The sequence below is a fragment of the Brachycentrus maculatus genome, unplaced genomic scaffold, assembly GCF_059751285.1.
Source record: "Brachycentrus maculatus isolate JH-2025_06_01 unplaced genomic scaffold, ASM5975128v1 h1tg000147l, whole genome shotgun sequence".
NCBI lineage: Eukaryota > Metazoa > Arthropoda > Insecta > Trichoptera > Brachycentridae > Brachycentrus > Brachycentrus maculatus.
Window position 1 is genome coordinate 2143474 of NW_028280900.1, and position 14767 is coordinate 2158240.

The 14767-nt window shown below is 37.1% G+C and overlaps 1 protein-coding gene across 1 annotated transcript in view; it reads right to left on the reverse strand.

Moving 5' to 3' along the window:
* AdamTS-B (ADAM metallopeptidase with thrombospondin type 1 motif B) overlaps positions 1 to 14767 on the reverse strand; it is a 96629-nt gene that overhangs the window by 7993 nt on the left and 73869 nt on the right. Inside the window, exons 9-15 of the mRNA XM_088261123.1 lie at positions 4743 to 4889; positions 4587 to 4657; positions 4315 to 4484; positions 2562 to 2749; positions 2064 to 2194; positions 1064 to 1329; positions 870 to 985 (exon numbers count right to left, since the gene is read on the reverse strand). Coding sequence (XP_088117249.1) covers positions 870 to 985; positions 1064 to 1329; positions 2064 to 2194; positions 2562 to 2749; positions 4315 to 4484; positions 4587 to 4657; positions 4743 to 4889 — 1089 coding nt within the window. The remainder of the gene's footprint in view (positions 1 to 869; positions 986 to 1063; positions 1330 to 2063; positions 2195 to 2561; positions 2750 to 4314; positions 4485 to 4586; positions 4658 to 4742; positions 4890 to 14767) is intronic.

A 14767-nucleotide genomic window follows, 5' to 3' on the forward strand; every position in this document is an offset into this window, starting at 1 on the left:
AGGGTCCTTGGACGTTTCGATATTGCCGCTCGGAAAACGAAGATCGCCCCTAAGAGAAACGTGCCGTTCGGAAAGGTGTTTCAGCAAAAAAATTATGTAAGTCGTGGTGTCATATTGTTGGAACTACACACCTTGACATCCATTTTTTCAGTCTGGGTAGGACTCGATTGGGTAGATTCGTCCATGGCATGATTGACAATAAACTAACCTCAAAAAAACTTTAGACCCCGTGCTTTCGAATGCGCTATGGCAACGCGCTCTAGGAGTAACTTTCACTTCATGGCGCAAGTTTCAAATGTAGTGACCGCGCCTCACCCTGTGTTTGTCATAAATTCATATTTTTATGAACTTAATTAAAAAAAATTGTATTCCAAGTTATTACACTCCTTAACAATTATTTGAATAATCGTCAAAAAATATATAAAAATTGAGTATTCTTTCAGCATGATGCGCATTAACGTATTTTAGATTGATTAGTATGGAAAAAAATGTTTCGCTTAACGAGTAAGATGCTGGAACGAATTATGCTCTTTATAAGAGGTTCCGCTGTACTAACCTTATCGATATTTCATAAATTGTCTCTGGTTTATTTGCTTTTCTATTGGTCGATATTAGATTAACGTCACTTCGCGGATGACTTTATTTGATTATGGTTTATGATATGTCAAAATGTAAGGTTATTAATGTTGAATCGTAAAAATACGTTTTAACTTTAATTATTGTTTTGATAAAAGTGTAATAAATCATTTACATAGATTTATTTATTGACAACCATCTAACAAAACGACAGATTATTAGATGACTACGGAATACAGGCCATGGTTGAGTTTTAAATAACAAGCCTAAAAGCAATGGAAAATGAGTCTCACCTTCTTCCGTTTAAGTAGAATTTTCGTGATTTTGTGCTGACGATTCCGATATAATTTTTCGAGTTGGAAACCTCTTCAATTTTGATATTCTTGGAGCCAGCAGGAATGATTGCCACCTGTTGGTTAGATAAACAGGGATGTTATCGCGATAGCTAGAGGAGAGCAGTATGGGGCGGAAGGAGAGCGTGGCGTACCTCGCTGTAGCCAGACTCCTTGGTGGTGTCCATGCTGTAGATGCCCTGCACGCGCTCGCAGGCCGTGTCGTTGCCTCCGCAGATGCCGCAGGAGTCCTCCACGGCCGCGGAGTCCACGACCCAGTCGCAGCCGACCTTGCGGCAGATGCCGGAGATGCACATGTCGCGCGTGCCGAGGTTGCACGGCGTGCCGTCCAGCGCGTACTCGCCGAACGGCACGATCACCGCCTCGTCCGCCGTGCTGCAGTACAGCTCGCACGGCTCGTCTGCAATCCATCAATACGACACACGTTACACGTTACAGCGCACAAATCGACTAAACTTTTTCCAAATATATTTTAGAATAGAAAGAAATAAAATAGGTTAAAACATGAATTTTATACAATTTTAACCTATGTTTATACGAGAACATTGATTTCTATAAAAGTTAGAAAAAAATCAACTGGAAATATTGATCTTTGATAAATAATGACCTGTCCAGGCGTTCGTAAATGAAATTAAAGTAAATGTCGCTTTGAGCTCTAATTGACATCTCAAAATAGACGAAGAAGAGTATGGAAGTCAGGGTATTTACAGGGCTTACGACCTGTCATAGGCTGGTTTAAGCGATCACTTTATACACATTAGCCATTCTACCCCTGAATGACAACTGCATTACCCAATTTTTTAAACCATACCTATATGATTATTTAGCCAGACACCCTTATTTTAATTGTGTGCAAGATTCTATCCGAATTATTTTTACAAGATTACATTGCGCTTGAAAACAAGATTTCATTTTTTTATGAAGCTTTGACCAGATATTCAGAACATTTTTAGTGTCCAAATCCTTGTTTGATTTTTTTGTTATTTGTGAATAAGGATTTGGACACACTCAAAATGTTGTGAAACTCTAATAAAATAATTGGCAGCAAATTAAGGATCAATAATTTAAGACCACAAAAGCAAATTTGTTCTAGACAGAACTTAATTACAAAAAGACAGAATGTATGCAACAAACCTTGATCAAAGTATGGTTGCCACTTTTCAATTAGTTTTCCATTGTACGTCGTGTTGTCATATCTGGAGCACTGAACTTGCCGGAAGGACGACTCGTTCTTGGGACAGGGCTCCGTGTTGCACACCTTATACCTGCACAGTTGTGTGTTTGATCATTCATCCACAAATAAATACAATTTCAAGGAATGTAATGATGTAACCCTCATGTTCCTACTGATAAAAATACAGGTAATACGTCCCCAGGGTACACTCTCAAATTTAGGATGATTCAATGAGTCAGTTGAAGCACAATGCACTATGATAATTAGTGGTATTTACAAAGTCTTTTCAAACCCTCATCAGCACCCGAAGGTGCGCAGGGCACTGCATCATATAAACGCAGTGTTATCTTGATCGTTAATGCATGAAGGAAAGGCGATCAGCCCTCCGCTTCAGGTACCAGTCCAGGGTAATATTGAATCGTTAGTCAGGAGAGTTAGTAGAGTTAGGCAGTTCTCACCTGGTCCTCTCGCCGGTGCAGAAGGTGCCCCCGTGGCTCGGGCGGGGGCTGTCGCACAGGCGGCGCGTGACGGACACGCCGGCGCCGCAGGAGCGCGAGCACGCCGACCAGGCGCCCCACGCGCCCCACCCGCCGTGCTGCGGCGGCGGCGGCGACGTGCGCGCCACGCACGTGTGGTTCTGGCACCACTGCAACCAAACCGCGACCTTAGCAAATACCTTCCAAATTCCTTCTTCCTTCGGTCATATACGCTACATACTCGTATAGTCGTATAGTGAAACGTTAGCTGCAAGCCCTAGCAGCCTCCTGCACCTCCAGGTCGGCCCGGCTGCACCCGTCATTGGATTGACGTATTATTTATTTCACGGAAAAAATCAGTTTATTTTCAATTCCGAAACAATTAAACTGCGTTAATTTCACCATTTGGCATATTGCTACCCAAACATTACAGATTACAAGACATAAAGATTATAGTACAGATATTAAGACGAGTAACAAAATACATAGATATAGAATATTGACAGAAAACGGGTTGTTGTGTGGACAATTCGATGAAAGAGAAAATTAGGGACTGTATTACGAGATTTTCTATTTGAGAGTCTGGATTAGAGTTTCAATTATTTATTAGAAAACTCAATATATGGCCTCTATATCTGGTTCACCACATAAGGCCTCCGACTCGCAGCTCCATTTGATTCTTCATCGTCCATTATTATATATTAATTCGTGAATCTATTTCCAATGGCAGACTTGTTTTTTTTTCTACAATCAAAAGGCCCAACAAAAAGTTAGGTTTAAAGAAATAAAGGTTTATTTCGTGCGTATAGAAATTTTATGTTCGATACAATTAATTGAAGATTTAAATATATTTATCACGGATATGTAATTTGTATGTTACGGGATGTCACATCTCGCGTAGAGTTATAGGCGTTCATGTGGCATGTTCGAGAATAAGTTCCTATTTTAGTCGAGTTGTAATTTTTAGCAAAATTCTGAATTTAGAAATGAGTTTTTACTAACTCCGAATGAATACCCGAAATCAGGTTTTACTAGATAATAACGCAAACAGGTGCGGCAGAATTGAATGAATTAAATAATACACGACTCTACTCTAAAAGGATACTCAAACCGAGAGATGAGACATGGAATCTACGAAGTTGCGAAATCGTAATGAATCTGTTAATGTAAGAAATATAAATAAAATTTATTTATACAATTGCTGTTATGAAATAAACTAGTACCGCGATGTTTGGATTTGCTACGTTCAATTATTGATCGTTACGCTAAACAAAGTTATATCGGCACGTATTTACGAGATTACGCTGTAATTATTTATTTTCAGAACTAGAGCCAGCTTCGTTGCATAAATCATTCAGTGTGCAGTCAATTGTATTTAAAGTTAAAATAACACTGCAGCTAGGAGGAGTTGCCTGTTGCCGAGGGCTGAGCGTTATGTAACACCAGAAATAGTACGCGAAGAGCACGAGGCCGCTCTACCGCTCCACTACTCGACGTTCGCTGTAGAGTCGTGGAATTATCGAACGCCGGCAAGATCGATCATGATTGTGATCAATTGTATACACACGCTACTTCAAACAGTTTAGTCATATTTCCAAATTCACATCCACAAACTGTTTACAGAAAGCGAGCGAGCGTAAACCGGCGATTCGCGGTTTCGGTGGGAGAGGAACGGCAGATGTACTCGTATTCCGCGCGGAGTTTACCTTCGGATGTTCGCACCCCGAATACTGACCATGTCCACTCCGCACTCGGTCCCGGGGGCCGCGGGGCGCAGCATGGTGGTGCAGGTCCCGTTCACCATGCACCACAGCCGTTGGCAGATCTCGTTGAGGGGAGTGCACACTTGTTCCACTCCCTCCCCGAACTGGAGCCGGCACTGGCGCGCCGCGTCGTAAAGGGCGCCTGTAAAAGAGCGGATTTATGAGCGTACCGCGTCTCGCAATATCATATACCAATATCACATCAGATACTCGTCTGTTGCGCAAATACAGGAGGCCATATTACCCGGAGGAAGTTCCGGGTAGATGTAGTCCACTTGGGCAGGCTGATCAGCGAGACATTCCCCCATTCCTGAACTAAAATCAGAAAGACGAGTTAGCGAGCTCGCGCTGATGCGGGAATAGTTACTTCCTTACTAGTAGTTGGAGAGCTTGAACCTACTCCAAGAAGTTGGTGAGATCTCTCCGACTGCAGCGGGACCAGGCGACCTCCACGGTGTCAGCCTCGAAGATGGGAGTCATCACGTGCAAAGTGGAACCCACGCGACGATGACATCCGATTTTCTCCGTGTCGTGATACATACCGAAACTGAAACAAAAATCATTATATATTTTTTTAAATGGATGTAAGTTAGTAAGAGAAGGTAAGATAGTAATTTACAGGCCCATTTATAGCTCTGGTTATATTGGTGGTGTATAATGTAACTCGGATACTACTGTAGTAATTTCCCCAGAGACGTCTTTAAATGTGTAGGCTAATATATCAAAGATTTTATACAAATATTTCAAAGATTTTAACCAATACAAAGTTTTAAAACTATACTAGAGTCCTAATAAATTGATGTGGCCCATCATATACCTGTTATAAAGATATTTCGCTTGTACCGAAGCGTGCTCGAGTCACTGTGAGCGAGACGTCTGTATATGGCAGAAGGTTTATTTATGGCCCGGATCATCAATTCATTTGGACAGCAGCGACTTCTTTATTAGAAACGTAAAGAGTCCACGTCTTGAAATAGGATTAAACACCGAGAGTTAAATAATTTAAAAGATTTGAATTCATATATTATAATTAATGCTTCTCTAACAATATATCGCACTGCTACATTTTAGTTATTCACGCAGGTACTTTTTTCAAAAGTATTAGATAAAAAAAGTTGATCGCTCAACTCGGTTGGAATTGAAGAATGGTCTCGATTACATCGGATACTATATTGCGCTATTTTGTGAATTCCTCGCCATGCATACGTACGTATAGCGGTTAGTGTGCTGTGCCTACATACACCGCGCACCGGCAGGTGTAGGGTGGGAAGGAGGATTGGCAGTATTGGCACGTGTAATTACCATACGAAACGTTTCGAGACTCGGTTGACCCGAGGGAAGAGCGGTGCGAGCCACGAGGCGCTATCTTTAATCTTTCGACGTAATTATCATCCAAAGGTCAACGGCACGCAAATTTATCTAAACAGGGTATATCCGCTGACCTGACCTAGGCGAAAGCCTACTATTATCCGAACCTGAGACTATAATTTCTAAATTAAACGGAATATAAAAGCGACGCTAACATTTTTTTTAGGATATTGAAAAAATGTTTCGTATCTTGACTCGGCACATATTTCGATGAGAAAAAGTGCAACGATGAAAGCTTTGTATTGAACAGCTGGAAAAATATATATAAACAAGAAATGGTCAAAATCAAGGCCACGATTGTATCGGTGGAGATGAACGCTTAGGATGGAAATAGACTGCTGACAGTAGTAGGCAGATCTACATGCTCCGGTCCGGCGAAGGAATCTAAATAAATGCTAAGTAGTTGGAAAAAACCTAAATCTTGAGATTCGAATCAAATATCTAATATAAGAAATGACGCTTCTCCCGGCCAGTCTCACGTTCGTCCCAACGAAGGCAGGGTTTGAAGAAGGCTCTTTATTTCGTCTGTCCATCTTGTTCGAGGTCCGCTACGATGTTCTTTAATTCTAATCATCCGAAATATTTTTAGTTATTGAAACTAAAAATATTTCGAAAATCTTACCCTCCCATATCCAACCTGCATATATTATACAAATATTGTAGATTTACTTTATTGTAAATTTACATAAAATCCTCAATAACTCAAAATCAAAAATAGATATATTACAAAAAAATGGTATTCATGAAATTTCGTGTGGAGATTGTGATAAAAAATATAGAGGCCAAACCGCTAAAAATTTAAAGATTAGAATTAAAGAACATCGTAGCGGTCTTGTTAGTAATTATTTTTCGGAATTTGCAAATCACATAATAGATACAAATCACTCATTCCACTCTCATAAATTAGAATTATTACACCTTGTTCCACATAAAGGCCAAATTATGAATTAATTAGAAAATTTAGAAATCCAAAAAAAACTAAATCGAATAATAATTTATTAAATACTATATTGTTTCAAAATTCTTCACCTTTGCTTTCCATTTTTCCTTTGTTTTCAAACTCCACCCCTTGACTAACCCCCTCCCCTTAACTTTCCCCTCTCCTTATTTATAGAACAATTTTATATTTGAGTTACTATACAGACCTGAATGATGGAAGTTTAACTTCCGAAACTAGTAGTCTTTAATAAAACTCAAGTGGTATAAAACAAGTGTTTTCTTTAATCATTGCTTTGTTATATTTGTACGAGTATGGGTATGGAACATCGAGTGCTCTAGCTACTACCACTATTCTCAATTTCTGCTCATATAGTCCTCGTACATTTCTTTTCCCATAAAGTAGTATGTTTTGTATGTACCTTTTGAGCTCCTTTACTTACGTCATGTGTATTCCATAACATGAATCACTCTCCTAGATACAAGATTGTGTGGCGTAGGGCTGATCACCCTGCTTTCGTATAGTGAACGAGCGAAATATATATGTATAGAGCGAAATATGTATATTTTTCAGCATTCATTGACCCTACTATCATTATTCAATTACCAACACTTAACTTTGTGATGCATCCCCACACCATGGTTTATACTATGAGAAATGTTTAACGGTGGGTGCAAGGCGTTACTATATTGTTCTCCAGATTGTCTCTCCTTGCTATTTTTCCGATTAAGTTAAATTATTTCTTGTTATGTGGAACTTACTATTTTTTATAGATTTTAAAATCTTTACATAATATTTGCAACCTTAAGTGTCTGCTACCTTGACTATGTATTAATTTTTTTATTGTATTTTTCTTAATATATAATAAAAATAAAATAAATAAAACCCTTATCCGCACCCCAATGGTGCATAGGGCACTGCGTCATATAAACGCAGTGTTATCTTGATCGTATACGCATGAAGGAAAGGTGATCAGCCCTCCGCTTCAGGTACCAGTCCAGGGTAATATTGAATAAATATAACAGTGAAAAAATCACTTATATTTTTTTACCCCCCTTGGGAATCGAACCCGACACCTACAGAACGGTAGCCGAGCGTGCAGACCATTACACTACGACGTATATTTTTTAAATAGGGTACACTCGCGAATAAATAAATAAACTGTCACGCTAAACTGTCGTAGTCGCTTTCATTTTTCAAAACCGGACTGCCGGACGGTGAAATTCCACAAACGCCCTTATAGTCTCAATCTCAATGAAAAGCTTTCATTGTAGTGTGAGCTAGTAAGGGGATTTCTCAGTTTACATAGGTAGTGAGATCTCTATGCATAGCGACGCATTTATGACGTCAATAAATTTTCCATTCGTGGAGCCGTTTAAATATAAAGTATAACCGCTATATCTTGTTTATTTAATTACGTATTCAAATACAAATTACAATAGAATTTTTTATTTGAAATAATTTATTAATAAAAAAGTGATAATGGTCTATTCTTTCAGAAGACGTAATTTATTCGCATTTCTTCTATTTTATGATCGTTATAAATCATTCTATTTAGTAATTAAGCAGATTGTTGTGTAGGTAAAATTAAAACAAGTCACGGATTTTATGTGACGAGTGTTTGAAAACGATTTATTTTGCATGTACATAATTGATATGGATCTTGTAAAAATGGTGAGCGTTGATATGCAAAAATTGGTCTAGAATACATATACGAGTATGTAGGTATGTATTATTATCATTGCTGCGATACATTTTCAGCATCCTTTATCCAGTAGCACTGAACTCCTACAAACATCATGTAAGTATCAACATTTAGTCGAAAGAATGCACAGAAAATGAGAATATGTCCGAATGTGAACGAGTTGAATTTTTATCAACTACTAAAATGTACAAAGTTGTGCGAGATATCATATATGGAAGTGATTAAGTGGCGATCGATCGATTTTTCGATCAATGATATATATGTATAAATGATATACGGTGGAACCTCTCATAACGAGTTTAATTCGTTCCAGCATGTTACTCGTTAAGCGAAACATTTTTTTCCCATACAAATCAATGGAAAATACGTTAAAGCGTTCCAGGTCGAAAGAAAACTCAATTTTTTATATTTTTTTCAAACGTTTATTCAATTTAAATTACTTGTAAATTGTAAACGAGTGTTAAAACTTGGAATATAATTTAGATTTAAAGAAATTAAATCAAAATATAAATTTATAACAAATAATTTATCCCTTTTAGCTAGAAAATATGACACAGCATTATTATTGAATAAATTTGTAGCAGGAATAGACACCTCATCATTATTAGGGTGTTGCTTCTTAATACACGATGCAACAGTTTCCCATGCTTTCAGCATTTCTCTTATTGTGCTAGAAGATTGTTACTCTGCTCTTCCTCCTCCTCCATTAACAAACTCTTCTCTATAATGTATTGCTGTGAAACACGATGCAACTCCATAAGCTCTTCGGTGGTCAGTTCTTGGATGTACTCTTTCACAAACTCTTCGATATCGTTGTTATCTACCTCCAGTCTTATGATATTAGCTAATGACACAATCTCGTTGACTGTAGACTCCACAGTAACTGTTTCAAAATCACATATGGCAACACTCTCTGGCCAAATTTCATTTCCAAGCAGAAGTGTGGGTCCTCTTGTTAACTTCCTCCCAAGCCGTGAAAGTCCCGGTTCACAAGTGAATGTCGTGTAAAAGGGACTTGCCCTTCCTCTGCTACTCGTTATGCGAAACATCTCTCGTTAAGGGAGCAACTTTTTCAGTTTTTTTCGCTCGTTATGCGAATAACTCGTTATGAGAGGTGCACGTTATGAGAGGTTCCACTGTACACACATCTAAAATTATCAATATAATGCATCGTGATCTCACCCAAATTAAAATAGAAGTTAGTGTGATATTGGTATATCTCAAGAGTACATTAAAATACATACATACTCGTTTGTTGTATTTTTGTGATCCGATTCCCTTAGATTGTTAATCTCTGCATTTATTCGACTCGACAAGAATTTATTAATTTACTCTCTTTAATTTGTTCAAACTACGTAGTTTGAACTGATACAGAAGGTGTCTATACATACTCGTAGATATGTAGTATAAACGTTTATTTCGGCAGACAACGATGATTCATGTTCTGTTATCTGGAGATCGGACGTTAGCCGTTTCAATTAATGATGATTTCTTCCAAGTTCATTGTCTCGCGCGGAGACGCCTCCCACAACATGATTTGTGCTAACTATTTAATAACCGCGCGAGACCATTTTCTCTTCTCTCCTTCTCTCCTTCTCCGCCTTATTATTAACTTGTAGGTCTATTCCATAAACTTGTCAAAAAATAATAAAAATTCAAAAAAGTATGAGCCGTTCCCCCCTTCTTCAGTATCCCTTATTTTCTCCATTAAATTCCCGTCGCTCTGGATCCAGGTAAAAGGGAAGTCACTTTTTCAGCGTAGCGACTGATAACGATTCGTTATTTTCATTCAAATTTTCAGCGACAATTTGTATTAGTACCTACCAGTTCAGTATTTTCCAATAAACATTTACTATATATACTATATATAAAATAATATAATACTATATTGACTATTTATCTGTGTTTTTATGAATTTTGACGATAATTAAGAATATTACAAGGCAAAGTGGCGGGTAAACGCAGATGAAGAAAATGATAATTGTTCAACTTGAGGGAGTGGTTCTACTGTAGAAGCACTGAGTTTAGAGCGGTTGCAGATAGGGTAAAAATTACTATGAAGATTGGCAACTATCTACGTGGAGAGGCAAACTCAGATATCGGATGACATTTCGTGGATATGCCGATAGCGCGCTACTAGTATCTCGTTGTGCTGAAAATGAATCGTTAAAGATATCTTGACCGTTCACCATCAATTCAAAACCCTGCTATACCCAATATTGACAGCGTCATCGATTAAGGCCTTACAGATGTGTATAAGAGGTTTGGTAAGTCCTCGATTTTAATTTCTAGCTATATTTAAAATGTAAATTATTATAAGTCGGATCGTTTTAGGAAATAATAATTTTCAATGAAATGTTAAAATTGGTAGTAAAATATTGTCAATTTTACGGAGGTGTATGTAAATTAAAATTATCTCCTAAATGCAAATACGGAGGATCCAACGTTGTATTTATGTTAGTTAGTTTGGAGAAATAAAATAAAATTAATTAATTCGACAAACAAATTGCTATATTTATGATAGTAAATATTTATGAAGCGCTGTTGATTCCGTGGATATCAATATTTATAGATTTGATCACATATAGAAATATGCTTGGAATATCAACGATAATTATCAGTGCCGGATTTGTAGTGGAGGCTGTAAGCTTAAATAAAAATGCGGCCTACTAGCATTTTTATTATTTAATAAAAAAATAATGAATATTCAAATTCAAATTATCTTATAGAAACATTAGTGAACATACAAACATAAATTAAATTTGAATTTTTCTCACTTTCAAAATTGAAAAATCGTCAATTACGTCTTCAAAGGATAATTGTCTCATTTTGTCAGCTTCAGTGCGCAGCATCGCTAAATCTAAAAGCTTCTGTTGCCCCAATGCCAATGTGGATCGACATTCATTTCTTTATTCTCTTAAGCTGAAAGATCTTTCTCCTGTGCAATTCGTTATCATAAGACTTAAACAAATTTTAGTATTGTCTCAAAATTAGAAAACGCCGATTCGATCTTCTCACGAAACAAATTGTACAAATCACGGAAATTCGTAATTGTACCGGGATAATTAATTTTCGCCCGTGTGGCTACTAGAAATGGAGGAACAAAAGTTAGAAATTCCACTGATTGTCCATCCGCTGGTGACACATGTCTGATAACCACTGTCAATGATCAACATGCGAAATATCTGGTGTGAAATCTGCTGATAAGCTCAATTTTTTGTCAATATTTTTTTTATAAAAAAGTTATAATGAGAAAGATAGAACGGCTATCAATTTTCCGGGATGAATAATGTTGAGGCCTAAGCTTATTTAGCTTGTACGTAAATCCAGCACTGATAATTATATAATATACAAAACGGATAATTTAGTGTTAGTTAGTCGATGTTATTTAGATTTGTACAACGCCTACAATTATACATAGCAAATGTCAACATACAACTAATAATTATAAGCTCTTCCAAATCTATGGTCTGCTAAACAAATAGCTCTTAGAAAACAACGCCTAACCGGAATCAGGACGAACAATTAGGATTTTCAGGTAGTAATTTGTAGTAATTCTAAAAATACAAATATTATATCGCGGAGTGCGGGTAACTAGAAAATATGTACACTCTATGTTAATAAAACCGTACGTGACATACATATCTGACAATTCTGAATTATGTATTTTTTCAAGTTCAGTTTGTTAAAAAACGCATTTTTGAAGGCACATTTTCCAGAATTGGGTGATAATTGAGGTCCTGTTCCCTTTGAACACAAACCCGCGCGCTATCGAAGGGCGAGTGACGTAATTCAATATGATTTATTTATGTTAATATTGATCAAAATACAGTGCTTCGAAGGCACTACTGCCTCCTATTAAACACACTAACGGAAATACACGTTTCGGGTTGGGTATGTGTGTATTGTAAACATACACGTGATTGTTTCAAACAGTGAAATTGTATACAAATAAGGTAGAATTAATATTTACGGCTTTTGGGGTAATAATTTTTATAAGAACGAATTGACAAAGTATAATTAATCTTACGTTTCCACATCACAATGCGAGGAATGTTCTCGTTTCTCGGATGATCTTGTGTCGCGTACTATCGGACGACTTCAATAAGGACTCGACCGGTTTTCGAAAAACAGTTTTCCCATAAAAACAAGCCTAGCCAAGATTGGCGCGGTTTCACCATTCGGTATTAAAACTATACATTACATCGAGTACGTGTGTTATGTTACATTATCCGTGACTCGATGTGACGAGCGCTTCGGCTCTCACGGAGGTAGCGACCAGTCACAGTGCGCACTGCGAGTTACATACTCGCTGTGGGCAGTGGGCAAAATCGTTTTGTAATGAGATAATTATACGGCAAAACATACAGAGAAGATCGGTGGCTGAGGGTAACTTGTAACTAGCACGTATGGTAGATGTAACGTGTAACTCACTGCACGATGGTATATTTTGAATATCAGATTCAGAACTTACTCGCTATGTTTATGTGCTGTTTCCATAGATCTAAATGATTCACATGATGGGAGTTAACTCTGTATACAGTTGGCAATAATCCAATTATCCGCTTTTTAATCAATGTATGTATTATATAGCTATACGCAACGTGTTTGATAAATCTGTTTAATTTTTCATACTGTCCTTTATTGCGAGTATATTTGACTTCTGTTTTAGATGTTCCGCTAGGTTTAGAGTGACTTCTGAGAATGGTTTAATTGATAGAGGAATATATTTGTGGAGTTGCGCCACAGGCGCAACACACGGAACACGACACAGCGGCCCAAAACTGCTCGCGTTACAGAAACAGTGTTTCGTATTATTTTTCGTTTTATGTGCATTAAGCAATTTTCTAACTCTTGTGACCCCAGCTTTATATAAAGGTGATTTCTTTCCTTTTTAATTTAGAGCGTCAGTTAAGAAGAAGTAACACTACTAGCGATTGAAAGAGATTTACGAATCACAAAACATCTGTTGACGTTAGAAAAATATTATAACGTACCAATTAAATCAACAATAATATTAACGGGATGACCCTTTGGATCGTTTGGACCGGGTCCAAAAGATCTTTGGCATTAAAAAAAGAATCGCCTATAAGATTCGATGCGTGTATGGGTTCCAGGTTCAATGAGAACCAAATCGAATATCGCCAGTTAAAAAAACATATCTCAATGTGTTGGTATACCTAAAATTTGAGGAGTTCAAACATTGATATTTAAATCTAACTGATGTCTTTCAATTCAAAATTTATTTTATTACATGCTGCGCTGTGGTTATTGTGTATTGTGAATACTATGTACAATATTTACGACCACTTTAATCGTTATAACTCTTTAAAAGGTATAACGGTGAAGGACATTATGGGTTCATTACTTGATGTTTTGTTTTAAATAAAGTCATAATTAAGTAATTATTTTCATCTAAAATTGGTTTCTTTTTGTACGACGTTATTCACTGGAGTGGGCTGTTCATATTTTAAACAAATCATGTATACATAATTATATCTACATCTATATAATTATATCTACATCTTAATAATTATATCTACATCTACATCTATATCTACATCTATATCTACATAATTGTAATCATAAATGCAATTTTTATACATCTTATTACTTATTACCTATTATAATTATTTTAGATGACACCTCGAAACAAAGCTCCCCCCACCTGCCCCCGTAAACGAATCACAATGTTTGTTTCATTTTACACAAAAACAATTAAAGTTGAAAGAAAAATCGACAGTTTGAAAGTTTACAAGATAAATATGATAACCATTGAATTGTTGCCTGTAGGGTTGGGAGAAAAATCAAAAGTTTTAATAAAATCGAGACTGATGTCTAATTCGTCTGGACTAGTAATCATAAAATTCAAAGGTCTCGATAAAGAGCATTCAATAACAGAAATAAGATAAAAACCGTCATAATTGTTAAAATAGCTCACTTTGATACAGGTTATCCGATATATACAAGCTTTAACTTGTATCGATTGGCTTAAGATGAAAAACGACCGAATTCGGTATGATAATATTGAAGTACAGAATTGGAGCACCATCTGTAAGTCTTCATCCTTGGAAGCTCTCTAGTGTTGACGCGACTCGCGACTCGACTATCCCGCCTGGAGTAGGTATTTATATGGAACACGTCGAGTTCACCAGCTCCGCGATAATCGGGGCGTGGCTCGAGAAATGGAGCTTTTTATCTATCTGGAACACCTCTTTATTCTACTCTCTTCACGCGGACACGGTGTCTGGCGAATGTCGAGGTCGATCTCGCGAACGATGATAAATGTTGACCGCGGTCAACCGTCGGCGTCGTTTATATATTTCGCGGGCTTTGTCTATTAAAGGCGTCGAAATATTAATGTTGCGATATATTTTAGGCGCGTTATTATACTACTAAAAGCGCGGGAAATTAA